This window comes from Pholis gunnellus (assembly GCF_910591455.1).
Source record: "Pholis gunnellus genome assembly, chromosome: 7".
Classification (NCBI taxonomy): domain Eukaryota; kingdom Metazoa; phylum Chordata; class Actinopteri; order Perciformes; family Pholidae; genus Pholis; species Pholis gunnellus.
In genome coordinates, this window is record NC_136533.1 from 22,352,363 (window position 1) to 22,373,244 (window position 20,882).

Consider the following 20,882-nt stretch of genomic DNA (forward strand, 5'->3'; position numbering starts at 1 on the left):
TTTAGATTGCGTGTGTGTGTTTTTGTGTGTTGCAGGTGCCGTAGAGGTGAGGAAAGAAGGCCTGGACGCTCAGATCAACCGCCTGGCTGAACTGATTGGACGACTGGAGAATAAGGTAAGAACACACACACTTGTACTTGTTTTGGTTACTTATGAAGATATTTCGTTGACTAGCGTTAATTCCCTTGACACTTACCCTAAACCATAACCAATAGCCAATATTTGTCTTATTGTCAACAAAAAGACAAGTATTGTATCCAAATCATGATATATCTTATTCCTCTCTGCCATCGATCCTCCATTGTTGTCCAAAAACACACCAATGAGGCACAATAAGAGACATGGTCCTTCAGTACCACGGTGACACACTGTGGTCAGCCCCACATGCACTGTCCTGCTGCTGTCAAGGATCAACACTTGCTTGAGTATGATTGAAACCACCGTGTCCAGATGTTTCAGGAAATTACAGAGACATATTTTTAACCATTTTTAAAAATTCTTCTCCAGTAAGAACAAGCTCTATGTTAGCGTATGAACCTTTAAAATGATACAAAGTCAAATGAAACCCCTTTAATCAAATGTTACATCTTTTTCAACACTTCAAGCAAGCAAAGAGTTCCTTTTTTACAAGGTTGGAAAGTATTCAGAGACAGACTAATACATTGTTGTTTTTTTTTTTTTTTATTGAATTTGTATATAAGTAAAATACCGGACCAACAGCCATATTCTTTAACCCTAATAATGTAATGCTTTACTCTGGGGGAACAGTTTTTGTCCCCACAAGATGATTGGTACACTGACATTTGCACATTGCAAATGACAGAATGTGATTGTACTGGTGCAGTATGAGTAAAAGGATTAGATGTTCTGCAGAGAATAAATAACATCAATTCTGATAAGAAATGTAATTAGACCAGACTCAAAACAAACAGACTCTGTTGCACTTTAGTTTTTCTCCTGTTATTTTGAGCTGTACTGATCCTTCAGGCTGCCAGCACTGCTCTATCAACTACAAACAGCACGAGCCAGTGATCTCGTCCTCGCGCTGATCTTTTTTTACCAAGTCGTCAGCATGTTGAGGATTTGTATATCGGAGATGTTACATTGGCCAAATTGGGCAATGCCACGGCAGCATACTGAATTTAAAGGTCTGCAGAGGACGGGACAAACGATAAAGTGTAGGGAGAGGAAAGAAGCAGGGTGTTGGATAAGGAGTTAACTAACAATACATGATGGAGAGGAAAGGGTGGAGGTAGGGAGTGGATGAAGAAAGAAACCGAGGGGGCAATTAAAGGGCCTTTTGTCCAAACTATTGCAGTTGTCTTTTTCCATACTTGCTCCTCTTTGTAGCAGTTCTCGTCCCATGTGCCTCCTCATCCTCCTCCCTCCCTTCCACCATTTTTACATCTATCCCCTCATCACTGCCCTCTTCCTCCTCTCATCCTCCCCCCTCTCCTATTTGTCTCTCCGTTCCCCTGCATTGCCTGCGTCCCGTCCAGTACTGAACAACGTTAAGGCTAACGGAGCCTCAGCAGACTTCTTCGGAAGAGCGAGGCCACTACAGCAGAAAGAGCTAAGAATAACTAAACACAATGTATTGCCAGGGGCGAGGGAGGGAGGAAGAGGAGGGAGAGGAGGGACGGGGAATCACAGAAAGAAAATACAGTATGAGAAGAAGAAGAAAAAAGAAGGGAGGGAGTAATGTTTGATTAGGTTTTATATACTGCCTGTTTAGAATCCACCTTTAGCCCTTTGGCTCTGCGTGCTAATTTCATCTTCTTCTAACTAAACGGTTCAGGTTTAAGCAGAATTGCTTCACTCAGTCGAGCGACCTCTATTGTAGAAGAAGTGATTGAACTCCAGAATTGTTCAATAATCACCTGTGACCCTGAAGCCCTCCTGAGATCCCATTACTCTACTCACAGTGACTGTGGCACAAAGGCACTTTCGTCTCACGGATGACTGAACACAATCAAGTCTGATTTGTTCCTGTTTAGACAGGAATGAAGGCAGGATCTCCACAGGAATTATTTATTGAAGTTTTTTTTTTTTTTTTTTTTTATGGTGGAAAACTAGCCAGTAATAAATTGCAGCTTGAAAAATGCGCAAAGGGAAAAAGCAGAGATGACAGGGACGTTGATTAATTTTTTTTACATCTCATCTACGAGTCAAATCCAAAGTGACAAGTTAGTTATAGTCTGGTCAGCTCCCAACATTGTCCCAATTCACCAGAAAACGATTGTAAATCTTTAACAATGACTAACGAGAATGTATACGAGTAAAATGAAAGGTTAGTCAAAGCTTTAGATTACAGCACACAAGTTACATTGTAATTATTTGGTAACAATAATACTTATCGGTACCTATAGTGCAGGGGTCGGCAACCTTTACTATCCAAAGAGCCATTTTGCTCTATTTTCCACCAAATAAAATTTGTCTGGAGCCACAAAAGCTATTTGATGTCACAGTTTATAAAGTTTTATATATAGTTATATTATATGAAATTATAGAACAAGAATAAAGACACATATTTTACGTGTTCTAACAATATCAAACTCTTATGAAGAGGAGAATTTGCTGTTGCAGCAGAGGAATCGCTCCTTTTCATCTCCAGCGTGATACTTTCCAGCAAATGCTGTGTGCTTGTTCTGGAAGCGTTACATTTTGTATAATTTTTTCGCCACATATCAAGCATACAGGTAAGCCAGCATTGTTGGCAGTGAAAGCAAATGAATACGTCCACGCAGAATTAAACTCTCTATTTTCCTCCGTGACTTTTCTGTTTTTGGATTTATCCATTGATAGTTTACCGAGGGCGGAGGTCTGCAGATCATGATCAGCCAACCAGAGTGAAAGCTGCTGACAGCGTGGCTGTGATGTAGTGCTCACGCATGGGGCTTCGGAGCTGCGGGTTGCCGACCTCTGCTATAGTGGGACAAACAAGGGGATAAAGGGGTAACTACTTTGTGTTTAAGATGGACTCAGAAATAAATAACACTAAGTATTTTGTCATTAATTGAACACCTTTGTAATAATTACAGTAAGGAATAATAACCCTGTTTTATTATTGGATAACAAGACAGCAAAAATGGATACAATAGAGTTAGAAGTCCCAATATTCCATATAAATGACTCCTTGTGTCATTTATATGTAAATTGTAATATATGAAGTCTTTAATCATTATTATTACAATGCACTTTATTTATGTTGCAGAGGAACAAAACATTATGCAAAGCCCAGAAAGAAATATGCAACTTTATCGCTGTAGCCATAAAATACTCAGCATATGTTTTTGAAATGATAAATAAAAACTGGGGAACAGTGTTGCACTTTCGGGTCCAAAGAAAGATGATCAGACCTGATGTCCTTTATGACAATAAAGGAGCCAAATGCATATACTTTCACTCACTAACTTCTAAAGCTTTAAGTGATGATGGAGAGGGATAGTTGCACTGCCATTCAAACCCTGCTCCGGTTTCAAGTTCAGGACACCAGATTTACAGTAGGAGAAAGGGGATGTGATTAATTCCTGGACACTTACTGTTGGGGTCTGACCTTGCCGTCTGTGATGTCCATCCACTAACAAGTGTGATGTCTCGGTTTCCCTGGCAACCCTGCTCCCAAAAATCGCCTCGACATCTGCGTCCCTGGTTTTTCTCCTACGTTTTTTTCCGGTATTATTGTATTTATTAGTGAGCTTGAGATGTGCTGGTTGGTGGATAGTTTTATTTTCATACTGAGCCAGGCTAGCTGTTTCCAGTCATTATGCTAAGCTAACGTACAGACATGAAAGTGGTGTCAATCTTTTCATGTAACTCTTAGCAGGAAAGAAAATGGTAACATTTCCTAAAATGTTGAAAGATTCTTTTAATCAAGCTGAAATTATAGTTCTGCGTCTTTCAAAAACTTAAAAGTAGAAAGTTTAAGATAGTTGTGTGAGCCTTGAGTCAGACGCACTCCTTACGCACTCCCACCTCCTCCTGTCACATAAAGACTATTGTTGGACACTATATTGTGAAATGTAAAGCGTGACTGATCAATTACAATACGACTGTTATTGACCAGAGGGGAAATATCCCCCACATCTCTTTTTATCTTTAAAAAAGCATTTTTAAAGATAACATTTCAGTTAATGCTCAGAATAAAATGTTTTCTTCCAAGTCTACCACCATTCTGCTGAGAATTTGGTTTTTTTTCAAACAAAAAGCATCCAAGAAGGAAATAAAGTGATGCAACATGGCTCCGTTTATAACATCATCCTGTCACGCTTGTATTTTGAGGTCTTGCGAGGCTGCTGCATTTTTTAGATGATTTTCCACATTTTCTTTGTTAAAAAAAAGAAATGACTCTCAAAATGACCCTTCCAGTGACAACACAGCACAGCACAACAACACCTCACATTGTAAAGAAAATAGGTCACCAAACTTTTATGTTGGAGAGTGTGTGTTTATTTTTTTTCTCAATAATCAGAGCTAAAGAAAAGCAAATGAATAGACATTTTTCCGCTGGATTACATTTTCAGAAGGCCAGACAATATACCGCAGGAATCGTATCAAAGCAAAATATGGCTTTGAGGAGGCGTATTGAATGTGGCTCTGTCTTTGTCTTTCTGTGTGGCCCGGTATTACCGGCGTGGATCTCAGTGTTAAGACTGTAGGGGAGTCTGGACGAGGAAATGATATTATCACACTGCATCAGGGTGAATCATGAATTGTTTACTGAACTGAATAATAAGACGGCTACACGCTGTGAGGGATGCGGTGCCTGGCGAGATGAAAATAGTCGGTGCCCTGTGTTGGTACCGCTGCTCTGTGATAGCACACTGCAAATCCTGTTGCCTGCAAAACCGTCCTCAAAGTGGTAAATTCGTGTTGCCTCTGTTGCTTTTGGTCTGACTTTATAGATTCCCCCCGCCGTCTCCCTCCCCGCTCCCCTGGGAGTTTTGTTTGTTCTCTTGGTTACAAAATATAACTGTTCATTGCTCTCTGCGTGCCACAGATGACAAAATGTGTTTCTCACCTGGAAGAATCTCTCTCAGGATGATAGAACTTGATTGTAGCTACACATCGGGTGTTGGTGATACTGAGGCTGAGTACTGACAAGCAAAGTGAGACGGCTTTCTTCTCCTTTTTTTCAGCAAAAAAATATTTGAAAGCTTCAACTACACCGTGCTGTAATGGCAAAACTTGAAGCTTTTTGACAGCGGTGTACAAATCATTCGGATGGCAGCTTCTCATTTTAGCTGGCGCTGGCCTACGCTTTCACAGGTCGCCGGCAGCAGAAGGTCTTATCAGCTGATGCTAATTAATGCAAATTACAAAATAATTTAGCAAGGACCTGAATGGCAGGCCAACATTTAACGTAGCTGTTGTTGGTGTGTGTGTCTACTGTCTGCTAAAGATTGTTTATGAGGTAAAAGGAACATCACTCCTTAACACTGCTGTCGTACAACAACAAGACCAGACTGTTTCTATAGTCCACACAACTCCAACAGAGTGGGGAACCTGGAGTGGCATCCTTTCAGTGAAACTTTCATCCATACCATAATAATCTAAGCTTATCAGTTTAATAGTTTTGAATCAGGGCTTTCAGTATTTGGATCAAGGAGCTCGAGAAAAATATATCGTGCGTAGATTAGAATGCTTTACTTGTTATTTCAGTGTGTCAGAGATGTGAGGTAAAGAAAAGTATCGTCTGTATTGACACATTAAAGGACTCAAGTGCGAAACCAACATCAGTACAAAGAATCAAACAAATCTTTTTTTCAGTTTTTTAAGATCCTACCTTCGAGTAGGGCACTGAAGGTTCAGTTTGCATATTTAAGATATACAGTCGCCTTCATAAAGTGGCAGCTTAACGCACAAACTGCTGTAATTAACATTCCTATATCAACAGTGGATTAAATGACTATGTAACATGAAAAATGTCACTTGTAGTGATGAACCAACAGAGAAATTACTCCCATCGCTGCACTTCCCCTCAGCTCTACAGAGCATTTTTCAGCTTATTGTTTTTGCTTTAAGGCCACTAAGTTTACGGGATTCCCTCACATCAGCGTAATTTCCAGCCCTGTCAGGCAGCCAAAGAAGCTCTCATGAGAGACTTCTTCCACCTGCGTAGCACCAAAGGGCTGACAACGTTAGCAACGAGCTAGCAAACATGTTGGAGCATTCAGCAGCTAAAGACCGATATATATTTTTTCTCATGAGTGGGTGCGATAAAAACAGAGCGAAAGTAAGAGTGAGTACTGAACTTTTATTGTCATCAGGTGGAAAGAAACACACCTTCAGTGAATGCTAATGTGGCTTCGCTCCTGCTGGATAGATAAATAAGCACATTTATGCTAATATATTAGCCATGACAATTGTATAAAGCCATAATATGTCAATGTGGTGTTCACAGCTTGTCCCCAATCAGTGAATACAGGTTTAAAAGGATGCCGCCATTATTATTTAAATGTATTAATGTCCATTTCTATTGGGCAAACTCTGTTTGCCAAAAAATGGTTTAAGCGTAGGTTGTGCACACAGCACCTTCCATTTCAGTCCAGCTGTGACCAGGCTGTGTCACATTGAGCTAAAATCTTTCATTCTAGAACTCAGTATGTTTCCGGTAGCTTTGACAATAAGTGTGTGTGTGTGTGTGTGTGTGTGTGTGTGTGTGTGTGTGTGTGTGTGTGTGTGTGTGTGTGTGTGTGTGTGTGTGTGTGTGTGTTTCCCTTGCCCACTGTGTCCGACCCGTTTGCATTCAACTCTCCCCGCTGCGTTCGGTAATATTCTCCGTTACCCCGCCAGCAATGCAGACCCTCTTCCTTCACGGTGCCAACAGTGACTCTAATCAGTCACCTCGGTGACAGACACCTGCAGCGTTTACCGTGATTTATTAGAACAGCTTTATATAACTCTTGACTCACAGGCATGGAGGAGACAACTAGAAATCAATGTCTCATCTTCAGTCCTCACAAACGGACACAACAACACACTGTACCTGGCTTCACCAATGTCTGTCAGTATTTGAACTGAACTATTAATCGTGTCCCCTTCACTTAAGTCTTGAATGTGAACAATTGACAGTTCACCAAAACATCTATTGAGAAAAAAAACTCACTATCTCAGGTGTTGTTCTATTTTAGCCTTTCCAAAAACAAATCCAACAGTGTAAGGAATGGATTATATGATGTTTATCTGCTCGAACATAAGCTGCACACATTGACTTTTTACCTGGTTCATGTACCGTAACATTGAACTCAACCTTTCTGTACTTTATCTAGCCCTCCTGTGCATACTGAAGACCATTTTACGGTCCTCTTGTTTTAAAATGTATCTGCTGGAAGAAAAAAAAAAAATGGTCAGCCCGAGAAATCGTTTTTCAACCTGAGTGAGTTTTAGCATCAGCTAAGCTCGACAGGCATAGCAACCGTAGCTAAGGGGGCCGGGCTTAGTAAAAGGCAATTAAGTTCTTGGATTAATCCCCATCAGCTGTAGCTCCTACCTTATGATGTTCAGTTAGTTTTGGTATGTCAGTGTTCTTGTACGTGTAGATCTTTCATGGTGACGTAAATCATTCTGTTTCATCTCGGGCTTCTCTTATTCGCATGCATTCACCCTCCTCTCCGTACCCTCCTCCCATAACGCCTGCTGAACTTTGTTTTCATCTTAAAAAGACATGACGCCCTTCTTTCATGCCCGTTTCTGCCCTCATGTCCTGTGTCCACTAATACCTCTCGTTGTGAATGACGAATGTCTGCTTCGAGCTTTTGGCTGTAGTAGTTGCTGTCGTTGGTCTTGTTGATTGACACGTTGCTGCTTTTGTTGTTGCTCTGCTTCTCCTTGCAGACAGTCTGGTTTGATCTGCACCAGAGGCTAACAGACACAGATGGTACTACCAGCGCAGTAAGTAGACACTAAAGGAACAAGCATTGTACGTTACACTGCAACACACAGCCCCAGGTGCAGCATCACTCACTGCTGCCCAACAAGTGCTGCAGCAGTAGCTCAGGATGAGTGTTACAAGGCTGAGACATGACTTTGTGATGTAATTAACATGGGACGGCACTTCCGCACGACCAGCGGCGTCCAAGAATAATCCAGGTCTCAGTGGGCGCTGATGTTTTGAATGATTTCCCAGGAAAGGTGCTTGTTTTATTTTGTTGTCTAGACCTTAACAGTTTATAGAAACTGAGTAGTCTGTGGAAGAATGAATAGAGTCATATCATCCAATATCTAACACCCACAGAGAAAATAGCATATCAGCTGTCCAAGAAACATACTGCATATTTAGGCTGTGTGATATTCTCTGCGATAACGAACAATGAATCACAAGAAGAGCCAGGGGTAATGCGTGGGCTTTTTCTTTTCAGGCTTTTTTAGAATTGAATCAGAAATCAAGAACATTTTCACTTACAGAAGCTCAACTATTTGACACCGTTTTCCAATATTGTTTCACCGGAGACTGCTATCACACGCATACACCTGTGTGCCTGCAGTGAAGTACAGATAAAGATGAATACAGCCAAAATGTTATCTTACAGATCTGAATGCCTGCGGGGAAAAAAAGCCATGAGCGACCTGTATAATAGATAAAATACAGATGTTTTGTATTCACATGCACTTTACACAAAACCCTCTGTAATACAAAGAAGATACTTGAGATGAGAAAAGTACCTGCACTAAAAAGAACTCAGGGGTGTCTGTCATATATGTTGGAGAGTGGTTTAAGGGGTGTAGGAGTTCACTACATTGATTATTGCTCATGAAACTGGCATCAGTAGGGGCGTCCTTCCAACAAGGTTGGTGGTTCGATATCCGGCTTCTTCTGTCCGTATGTTGAAGTGTTCTTGAGCAAGGCACTGATCCCCAAGTCTCTCCCTGGGCACCTCATAGCAGCCCATTGTTCCTAATGCTTAGGATGGGGTTTTATGCAGAGGTCAAATGTCATGTATTTATATATATATATGCTGATTGTAATAAAGTTTAAGTAAAAAGTTACAGTACATTTACACCAGAACAACTGACAAATGGATCAAGGAAAAATACATTCCATGTGGTCTCTTTATACATGAACAATGAACACCAGCTGAATGCATAAAACAGAACAGCACAAAGACAGAAATATGCGTACGCATACTATCCACTAGAATTGTCGAGCTGTTTATGCATGATTTCATTTAGTAGATCTCAATCATTGAGGAACTGGGCACAAGCCTCATTTCCACTACCGCTGTCAGCCATAAATATATCAAGACAAGCACTAAATTAAAACCTGCACACCACCACTCATTAGACCTATATTGACAGGTCTAATGAGTAAGGAAGTGCAGTTTTGTGCCACACCAGCAAGGTTCTGCAACAATGCCAGAGCAACCTTTATTACAAGCGACCATTACTGTTTGGCTGCGGGTCTATCTTTAATTCATCACATGTACCTGCGGTCTGCATGCCAGTAGGATAATCAATAATGTAGTGTATGGCACCGTTGTCAAAACAGAGTTGTGCTTCAAAATAAAGGATCAAATTGAAAGAAACTGTAAAATGAGCGGTTCCGTGAAGCTACAGGAGTTTTCGAGCTAAATGCTAATGTCAGCATGCTTCCATGGTCACAATGACGATGCTAAGAGGTTGATGTTTGGCAGCTTCGATGCTCATCATGTTCATCATCTTAGTTTTGCCTGTTAGCTTGCTAACTTGCAATATGTTGGAAGGATATTGGTTATAAACAAGACAAGTGTTCCTGAGGGGAACCTGTGTCTGTAAAATGCTGAACCTCGTGGTGATGCTGGAGGAAGTCGAGGGATAACCAAAGTCTAGTCTGGGCCAAAATAGTGAACCAACCGACCAGCATTGTCTTCCCTAGAGCCATGTGTGCCTAGAGTGACTAAAAGTCAGTGAAATACATCCGGCCCTAGATCTGTATCACAAGGAGTTAATAATCCGATCTTCTTCTGCCTGTAGGAGACCAGCGTAATAATCACCTGTGGCACATTTATCCACAGCGGTCGGGCCACTTATAGCACCCCATCAGCAGCAAGCAGTGAGAGCCGAGACAAAATTGTCCAGTTGTCATGGGCACCGACACAGAAGGGTTTTCACAACAGATTGCTTACATTCACTGAGAGAGAGCGTGAAGTTTCAAGTTGTGATTTGCCTTTAAAAAGGCATGTCAAAGAAATCCCATAACCACCCAAAAGGGTCACTTAATGAAAGCAAGACGACGAGGGAACAGGCAATACTAAAAAAAAAACAGGAGAATGAACAAGAGGAACCAGTAAAAACTTAATGGACTTTAAACTAGAAACGCTTAGTTACTCTGGACACTGTCATCCCTTAAAGCACTTTGATAGAGTTTACATGTGATCCACAACCATGGTTTCCTTTTTATTTTTACTTAAGCTAAAACAAAACTCAAAAAGATTCAGGGCCAGAATTGGAGTCATGAAATAAGCTGAAGCCGTGTTTATCGTTGCACCTTTCTTTTCTTCTGATCAATCAAAGCGCTGTACACTACATGTCAACATTTACCCATGCACACACTGATGGCTGCTATGAGAGGTGCCACACTGATGACACAGCCTTTGGGAGCAACTTGGGGTTTAGGTGTTCAACATGGGAACTGGAGGAGCCGCGGATTGAACCTCCAATCTCCCGCCACCTCTCGGCAACAGCTGACGCACTGCAGATAGAACCCCCAAAGTGTAGGCCGGGTTCTCAGCTGGTCGCCCTAGCGCAGTGGTTCTCAAACTTTTTCTGTCACGCCCCACTTTGGAGGAAGAAAGATTTTCATGCCCCAACAAAATTGTAACAAAATGGTCCATGTTGAACTTTTATTGAAATAACAACATTTTGTGACTCCTCCATCTGTGCTTTTTCAAATACTAGAATAAAGAAAATTGCAATCACTTTCAAGTCAACCAGATTGCTCCATCAGACAAAAACAAATAAAATGTGCAATCACTTTGTCAGAACAATGCAAATAAAGTTCTATCTGTGCAAAAAATAACTCATATTTGGCAGAAAATAGCTTATTGTGGCTGCAATTAACCTGTTTTGCGCTGAATATCTTTACAAGATAATAACAATAAAGTGCAACCTGTGAAAAACGAAACAAAGCAAGTTCAAATATTTGGCAATAAAGAGTTTTACAGAGTTTTACACTGCATATCTTTTCAAAACATCAATGACGTGCAACCTGTGCAAAACAGAATTAGTGCAGATATGTGTGAGCCATCAGGTTTTATCAGTATTAGTGGCTGCAATGAGCCTGCTTTCCACTATAAATCTTTTTAAAACGGGGTTGCAGACTTGATCCGGCCACTCTCAGTTCATGCTCAATGTTGAGCTTCGATCTGTATTTTGTTTTGAGAGGCAACAGCAGAAAAGCCGATCTCACAGAGGTAGGATGTGGCGAAGGGAAGCACACTAAGCTACACATGTGCGTCGCCAAGAATCTTGCCGTCGCGCAATGGTTGTTAGTTGTGCTCATTTGTTACCTTCTTTTGTCTTTCAAATAGCTTTACCTTTTGTCACTATAGCAACACAAATCAGCATTTCAGAGGCAGAAAATATGTCCTCAAAAAACGGCCTCTTGTAAATTGCTCATGTGTATCAGGTCTTTTGTTATTTACATTTATTGAAGGCACACTTCAGCGATTAATCCTCAGATTGTGCTGCCGGGCTGTTGCTGCCATCTGTAGGAACAATGTTTCTGAAACCAGGTGAAAAAGGTAATGAATCTAGTTATTTATTCCTAAACTCAAAAACACTAAAACAGAATGACATTTCCCTTTAGATCTTTTACCATCCACTGTTCACCGTCCCTTCATCTCACCCTCTTATCGTGTGTATCATCACTCCTTGAGCTTTCTGTTCCTCAGTAAACTCCCTCTCCTGCTTCTAAACACAGATTACTTTTACGAGGTCATGCTCCTCTTCACCTTTACATCATCTCACCCTTCCTCCAACGGCTCAATCCATCCCACGCTGACCTTCCATTCCCCACCAGATGAAAGATTCAAAAGTGATTGCCCATCACCTCCTCTCCCTTTCAGTCCTTTGTCAAAGCAATCATCCCTCGTCTCTGCACAAAGACGCCTCGATGAGTCACATCACCACACGGGATCATAATAGGATCATATGCTGCATAAGAGACACAGAGATACTTTAACACTGCAGCCGTCGAGCTGAACTATAGCAATTTTATTCATATTGGACACTTGTGAGCAGTGAGCAGCTGGCCGGCTATGATTTCTGTCATGTGAAGTAGGTAAATCAATCACATACTCTGTAGCTTGTCAGTCTTCTGATCCTCTGGAGGCACATCAGAAATGGAGAGAGGAGCATTAAAAGAAGCTGTGGTATATGGAATACAATAAAAAGAAAATGTAAGAGGTGAGTAGGATAGATGGGCAGATTACAGAGTAATAATAGAGAGATAATGGAAGTGAAGAAAGGGAATCAGAGAAAGGAAAGGCCAAAGGGACACAAGCATGTCTCAGTTTCTAAGAAAGGATGTTTTTAATAGAGGTGCTTTTTTTTTCTTTTCAAAAGCACAAATCTGTCAGATATGCCATTTCCTTGGTTTTTCATCACGGCATACAGCTATCTTTGCACTGCTGCCGTTTATCTAAATGAAACACAAAATTAAGTAGAAGGCACTCAGCACAGAGCACGAACCCACGCAAACGCACACAACTATTCTCGCAAAGCTGCAGACTCCGAATTATTTGTTTGTCTCCCGGGTTGGATCTTCAAAGAAAATATCACATAAATGCAATGATGTTCAACAGCTGACCTAGATATTGTAGACTTCCCCCCACTAGCACATGTATTCCACCAAGACTTGAGAGGCTACAGCCACAGCAGCAGTTTTGTGAGGCTGCACTTGCTACTCCCTCAAGGTCTCAGCTGTCTGCTGTCCTGAACTCTCCCTTGACATCAGGACAGCAGAAACTCTACACCTCTTCTGTCGCAGACTGAAGACTCATCTGTTCAGACTCCCCACACACACACACACACCCCTCCCCCACTTAAACTAATTATATAAGTAATTAAAAACTGTTCCTCCTGTCTCTAGCACTTGAAGTAGATCAGCATGTTGAAGCTAAATGCTAATCACAGCCAGCTAACATGCTTACAATGACCATGCTGATGTTCAGCGGGTATGATGTGTCCTGTAGTCACCATCTTAGCTTAGCATGTTAGCATGCTACAATTTGCAAAAATATCACTGAACACAAAGTACAGCTGAGGCTGTTGGTATTGCAGGTGAAAAGTTAAAGGAACACCAAGTTATAACAATTCATGCTGAGAGGGACATGAATGTCAAACTGTGTGTAACACTTCCTGTAACACTTTGAAACATCTTGCCAAACTGACAAAGATGATTCTCTCCAAAATCATGATCGGAACAGACCAATAAAAAAAACACTAACGGATTAATAAAAAGCAATGTGTGGGAAAACAAAGAGGTGACAAGTCAGCATTTACAAATAAGTCAGCTAAGATGCACGAAAAAAAGCGATTGGGGGGGGGGGGGAGTACTGATGAAAATGAAAGCTAAAAAATGGAATCAGGAAAGAAAAGATGTCAGTGGAGAGCGCAAATTCATGTGTGGTTAACGTCTAAGAACTTCTGGATACGACTTGAATATTTAATGGACGCTCTGATAAGTTGTACATAAACGGAACAGACAGTTGGGAGGTGAGAGGAGGAAGGGAAGTTCACAGAGAGATTCGGGACGCTCTGAAGACCCTTATGAAAAATAAATCAAGAGGCTATAAATATGGATATTACCGTATCAGCAGGTCATGCACTCTACAGCAGCTCTCGCTCAGATGGGCCTGCTCTTTGAATTATCCATAATTCCCAAACAACACCAGTGCTGACTCAGACGAGATGGAGACAAAAGTGTGAATTTATGAGACACGCTTTCTTACTCTAACGGTACATTTCATCCAGCGAAGGGGTCGTTTTGTAATTTAGAATTATGATATAAGAACAATTGTTTGCAGATTATTTTGCTCTGTAATTTTTTAGGCATACAGAGTTAGAAAAAAATGCCATGAATTGTGGTTATTTTCCAAAAAGAAATGTCTAGTCACTGTATCAAATGATTTTGTTGTTGTTTGTTCAAAGTAATGTGTCGAAAACATTAGTTTATTTTCTGCTTCGATAATCTTCAAAGCTACTTCACCTTCTTGTCATGAGTTAGTTGAGGAGATCGATGCCGCTCATGTCTGTACGTGAAATAAATAAACTGCAGTCAGATAGCGAAGCTTAAAGTCAATGTCCAACAGTAAAACATGCTAAACTTTATGCTAAACTAAGCTAAGACATGAGAGTGGCATCAATCGCCTCAACTAAATCTTGGCAAGAAAGCGGACAAGTGCATTTTCTAAAATGTCTATTTTTTAGTGCTGGGCAACGATTACAATTTTTAATCGCGATTAATCGCATGATTTTTTGCGATTAATCGCATTGTCATGCGCAAAATTCAATAATGAATTCAAAAGTAGTGTATTGCGCACTTTTATTTTAAAAGTACTGCTATATGAACACAAGTGCAATAACATTTGGTTTGCAAAGACTTTAAACAAATAAGGTGCTTTTTAACAGCAGTATTCCCTTTACACAGTAGCAGTTAAAATACAGTTATAATGATTCTGATAATAGATATTCAGCTGGTGTTCACAACTCTATTTCCATGTGTGTAATAGATGCAATTTGAAATGTACACCTTGAAAACTACAAACCTATCTACGTCATGTTTTTTTCTTCTTTTTTTTATGTTTGTTAAATTCTCAGTAGCGATAACTAAATGATATGCTTATTATACATATTCCAAACAAAACAACTTTAAATACCCTAAAAAAATAATTTTAATAATCATTTATTTTTTGCTTTTTTTGGTATTTTGGTCAGACACATATGCAACGCTGATTACCGTAATATGTGTGGTATTTGTTATAAATGTACGTTGGTACATAGAGGGTGATACCTCTCTAAGGAATATCAGGACTCAATGGAGTGACATGTGTAGTGTGAGAGGAATCAGCAAAAACATAATGTGCACTACAGTGTACAAAAATGAATTGCCGGGTCTCAGTGCACCCACTTTTACTAAATCAAAATGGTAAATAATAACAGCTTTTTGAGTAATACTGTGTTCATTTGGACAAACGCTAGCATTTACAACATGTGAGATAAGGGATATCACTTCTAAAGATATCACTTTCTATTTCTGAATTATAGTTATAATACATAGCACCTTTAGCTGAAGCTCATATAATCCTGCCGCACTTTATTATTAGATATCCCGCAGCAATTTCAGCACTTTTCAAGGATATACCTTCTGAATAAAACTGTCGTATTGTTCCCAGAGGGAGGATGTCTCTCTGTCAGAGGTCCGGGTATAGTTCGCCACCCTGCTGCCCTCCCGCCTCCTTTAACGTTTGATTGGGTTTTGAACTGCAAGACTGAGTACTGTGGTAAATTATTTTGGATTTACGACCAATCACTGTTCTCCTCAATATTTCAAGTGTTCCTCTGCCGGGAGCTGACCTGTCTCACAGAGGCTTTTTTTCATTCTCAATAATTCACGTTCTGTGTCATAAATATAGACATAAACGCTGCCAAAGCTTCAACCTCTGCACTATTCACTGTGCTCTTTGACACTGAAACATCAATCTGAATTCAATAAGGAATCGTTTCTCAACCTGTTGTGTCTTTTCATTTTACTCTTTGATATACCTTTAAAATATTGACAGTGATGCCTAGTCGCATTAAAACTCAGCGTAGCCATAAACGGACAGACTGCTGGGACTAGTGTGGCTATTTTTGTGAATCATTGCCCAGAGTATCGTCTTTGAATCCAAAGGCTGATAGATTTTATTCCTCTGTGCCATAGAGCTCCATTGTTGTCCAAAGACTATTAAAAACACCACAGTTAACGACACCGTTGCACTTGGACAATACTTATTTACGATGAACATGTTCGCGGCAATTTACTTTCAGTAAACACTTCTAATAAAAAATGAAGTACTAAAATAAAATAAGTACTAAAATACTCACTAAAACACTAAATGAAATAATGAATCCTCTGCTGAAAATGGTCCCCAATAAATGCTCTTTTTTTCTTCTGTTTGAATGACACGAGATTTGTTGACAGTAAGAAAAATATAGAAACAGAAAGGCGCACTTAGTAGAGCGCAGATGTCCACCAGGTGTGTCTGCAATGACCACTGCTGTATTGTGGGATTGACTGAACACAAACCCACAACAACCCCCGCACGGAGCCGGTGCAGACGTCTGCACCGGCTCCGTGCACGTCTCAGCTCCACGTCAGGGGGCATAAACACGACTTGAAATGTTTGTTGAGACATCAAGTTTAATATTTCGACAATCCACGTGTAAACGTGAGGTCGATGCCCAACAAAACGTCACAGAATAACTGTGTCACCGGCCGCAGAGTAGCGCCTGGTTCTGCGATGTACTCGGCTGTGGCATGACTAGTGGCCCCTACCGGCCGGGGGGGGCAGATAAGAGTAGTGAGTGAGGAGACAGCAGGCAGTCAATGGCGGTATAAAAGAGTCGCTGCAGCCATGAGAGGTCCTTGAGCATGCAGCCATAACAAAAACCCAAACACTATGCATTGTGCTGCTGCAGAATGAAAGATTAGCCGTGGACAGACACAGCACTCACTCACTCACTCATTGTTTCATTCAGTACTTACTCCCAATGCTTTAGTAGCCTAGACACTTTAAAAAGAATACTAAGGAAACATGGTGACTGGTTCACAAAAGAGAGGTCTGTTGGTTAGAAAGAGTCCCGATGAGATCTGGATCTTTCCAGTGTCTCTCGTCTTGGTGTATGGATGGGGCCACTTGTTCCCATGAATGGCCCCAATCCCCTGGTGACTGTTTGGAGTTCTTGGCGCTGGAAATTTTCTCTGTAAATTCAATAACCGCTCCTATGTGCATTAATCAACCCCGGCCCTCTCCCACCCGCTCCGTCTTCTGTTTGTTTCCCTCCCCTACCCCCCTCCCCCCTCTGTTACTGCTGCAACACATTTAGTCCACTTTAGCCTGCAACACTGACAGCTTGCTCGATGTATCTGTGTGTATCTGTGTGTGTGTGTGTGTGTGTGTGTGTGTGTGTGTGTGTGTGTGTGTGTGTGTGTGTGTGTGTGTGTGTGTGTGTGTGTGTGTGTGTTTGCGTGTGCGCCTCTCTTCTTCAACTCTATCTATTTTAACTTAGCCTTCAGTGCCTCCCTTCTCTCTTTAGTCGACTTCATTGACCGTTGTGTGGCCGGCTCGGATCCAACCGACCACTTACCTAACTGTACAGAAAGTCTTTGTTCCTTCATTTTTGTTTTCCAAAAGAAGCCGTGTTTTTTTTTTCTTCTGTGCAACAATAACCTTTACGCTGCGATCCATATTGGATTAATAAAACAAAACAGTCGGCTCCCTTTTGCACAACTAACAAGAATGACTTTAGAAGACTTTTGGTGAATGCAACAGAAGGTCAGAGGAAATAAAAGCATCAACAAGAGAACAAAACGAGAGAGTTGCCCGGAGAAGGGGGGGGGGGGGGGGGTGCTGACACGCAGCTACATAAACACAGTACAATGCCAGCTATTTCTGCTGCAGCCGGTGCCTTTAATCGTCTATTGGAGTCACGGTAGCATTATTTCACTCACCAGTGCGTGTATATGGCTCAATGAATGTGAATCACAATGTCGATATAACTCAGGTACTCTGGACAATAGAGACAGGAGGAGAGAGAGTCAGGTAGTTAGAGCAGAGAGGCAGATTTATAGATCAGAGAGACAGAACGTGAATGGAAGTGAGAGGCAGAGCTCCCATTCAGTGAATGCAGATACGAAAGGGGACCTAATGGATGATTATTACATAAACACAAGAGAACTTAATGGGAGCAGTGCAAGCTTTCCCGATGGTTTCCTCTCACATTTTGTTTAGTGATCCAGAGTATTTTGTCTGTGTTATGACAGAAAGAACAGGGTTTTGAACAGCACTTTAGAATTTTGAGTGATGTAGATGCTGTTTTTAGTATGCCAATGTATATCATCCTTATTACTTAAGAACATTTCTTAAAGCTAGAGGGCGGGACTTGTGCATATCATTTTACATATTTATTTTTTTTAATCTGGAGCATCCACTCCAATAACGTAGCTTCCGCCATACTCCTAGCTGCTGCTCTGTTACTCTGGTCTCTCCCATATGGTAATTACTCTCACTGTCAGAGGAGGGAGACAAAAGATCTGCACTCCAGCTTTAACTATACCGACATATTATTGTTTTACTTAGTTGTGTGGAACCGCTTTACTGCGCTGGTCCACTGATGTGTTTTTGGTTTGAGAGCACTCCCCACTGAAAACAAAGGGTAACAGTATAGCATAAGTATATGCTGTATATATACAGTATACAACATTTATCTAAAGTTTGAACATTAGGCACCATACACTACTGGCCAGACTTAATAACACTGCACAGCAAAAACTTCTGAGGGTATTAAGTCGACCACGGGTGCATTCCATTCCATCCAACTTCTCCTTTGTAAGAGGGAGTTAGTGTTAATTCTTTATAAAACAAATGATCTCACTTTAAGACCACAGGGAGACATTGTCTCATATGCGCATCAGTCCAAACTTCAGTTTCATGCTCAGGTTATTTGTCTTACATAAGAACCAACACCTGGTTCAGGAAGTAGCTTCCTTATTGAAAATCTAATAACATTGTCCCCATCGGCCTAAACAAACCTGAACTAAAGGAGTAAACTCCTCAGAGCTCAAACATATTTCTGAAAAAAACGGGCTGAGAGAAGCTCCCCACCAAAAATGCATCACTCATCAAGAGATGCCAATATTGACTTAAGGAGTAATTTGGAAGACAGATGGGAAAGTAAGGAGCAGAATTCATGTTTTAATGGGGGGAGGGATTCAAGAGCAGAGGGGAACAAGATATCTCTGGGATAAGAACGGGTACATTGTGATTTATTAAATACATGCAGTCATTTTAAAGAAAACGTTCGTTGTTATTCCTCGTGGTATCCTCTACTTGGAGGTCATTAGGGTGCAGAAAATAGCTCATTGTGTTTTGCATACGAACGATCAAAGACGTCCAGTCTGAAAGAATACAGAGCGAGTTCTGCAGCAACCATGAGACAGACAGAGCATTACAGAGCAGTTGTAGCTCTAGTGAGTAGCTATACAGACAGGTTGCATCAGTGGGTCTCACAGGAAGCTGGTACATCAGATATACAGTGTGAGTGTGTGAGAGAGAGAGAGAGAGTATCATAGGGATAAAGACAGACATGCAGCATTAGAGGGAATGCGTTAGTCAGGCAGAGACGGATGAAAAGATTGAGTGAAGGTGGCGGCATGAAAAAGATGAAAAAAGAGTTTGTCCTTGGTAATGTTTCTGCCGGTATTGCATTATCATGACATCACTGGAAGCTGTCAAGTCAATTCTGTCTTATTTATGATTTTGCAACTACATGGCACTTCAAGCAATTCACTGCAAATACTAAGACACCATTATGTGCCCTCCAATAAAAAATGATTAGCACTGCTGAACATGCAGGGTGCATGTTTTGAATGGCACAATAAGTATTGTTTTACAATTTTCTACAAGCTTTTTGGAAGCCCGTTTTTGTACGCAACGGATTTGTGCAGGTAAAGAATTCACTTCTGTAATTGCCCTATAAATAGCAGTGTGTCTAAAGAGGTTCGTTGTTTTAAAAATGAATGAGCGAACCTGCAGTCCCGCAGCGCGGTAGTACATTATGAAAACTTCAAGTGTTCAGTGCAGCCATTCACCCTAATTTCACCAGGGAAGTTGGCCCATTTATGATTGCAGCAATAGTCTCAGAGATGGCATTTTAATACTCATGATAGCATCTGGGCGCCGCACGCCTACAACCACAGTCTGGCTTCATTAACTGATGCTGTAAATGGAGCTGTTGTTAGTTCTAATATATTAAACCCACTTTGCACTGCAGAAAGATAAACATTTGCGATTTAGCCGGTGAACATAACGACAGCATTTAGCAGCTAAAGTAACACACATTCCCCCAGAGGTGGTGGAGACCAAAGCACAGCCAAAACAAGGTTGAAGTTTGGATTTTGAGAAACTCAACTTTGAATGAATGCTATTGTTGCTCAACGTGTGCAAGATGTGCGCAGACAATTGTTTGCTGACACGTTGGGCACAACAACTTTTACAAGCCCACAATATGTCAAAAGGGATCGTCAGGTTGTTTCGTAGTTCTGACCCTTAAGTGACAAAAGAAAGGATGAAGGCAGCTTTACATACCCAGTGCTTCCTTGCCAGATAACTTGACCGTTTGTATTCTTTTTTAATACCTCACAACTCTTCTTATTAGAGTCCAGTTTTTCTAAGATGATTTCATGGCAATGAGCATTTTATTTCTGCTGACCAATGGGGAATTACAACTGGTCCATTGTCTTCCAATCTTCCAATCAATCACAATCATCTAAAAGCATCCTCATTTCTTGCTACATACTTACTACTTTCAGCCAACTTACTAGCAGTCCACTAGTTTTATTTTTGTGATCAATTAAATTAACCTAAAAAGAAAAGAATAACATAGTTTGGTTAAGGTGCTTCCGGCCAAAAAGGATGAGAACCACTGTAAGTGTACTGCTTCTGTTTATTGTAAGCTATTTATTCCTCTCCCACTGCGCCCAGAGCAGGTCGGGGTACTGTAAACCTACTGTAGTCATCCAACTGTTATTGCAGAGAAATATGCAAATTCCTCCTGAATAATGAGGGATTCCTTGAGCACAGAGCAAGAAGGGGGGTGGGGAGAGGGGAGAGGGGGGGAGGATAGGGAAGAGAGACGGGGAC

The 20,882-nt window shown here is 41.0% G+C and overlaps 1 protein-coding gene across 1 annotated transcript in view; it reads left to right on the plus strand.

Annotated features, from left to right (window-relative positions):
- The window catches only part of necab2 (N-terminal EF-hand calcium binding protein 2), a gene marked incomplete at both ends in the record, with an annotated part of 97,988 nt that overhangs the window by 65,396 nt on the left and 11,710 nt on the right, over positions 1-20,882 (plus strand). Inside the window, 2 exons of the mRNA XM_079163696.1 lie at positions 36-115; positions 7,837-7,893. Of these exons, the coding sequence (XP_079019822.1) occupies positions 36-115; positions 7,837-7,893 (137 nt within the window). The remainder of the gene's footprint in view (positions 1-35; positions 116-7,836; positions 7,894-20,882) is intronic.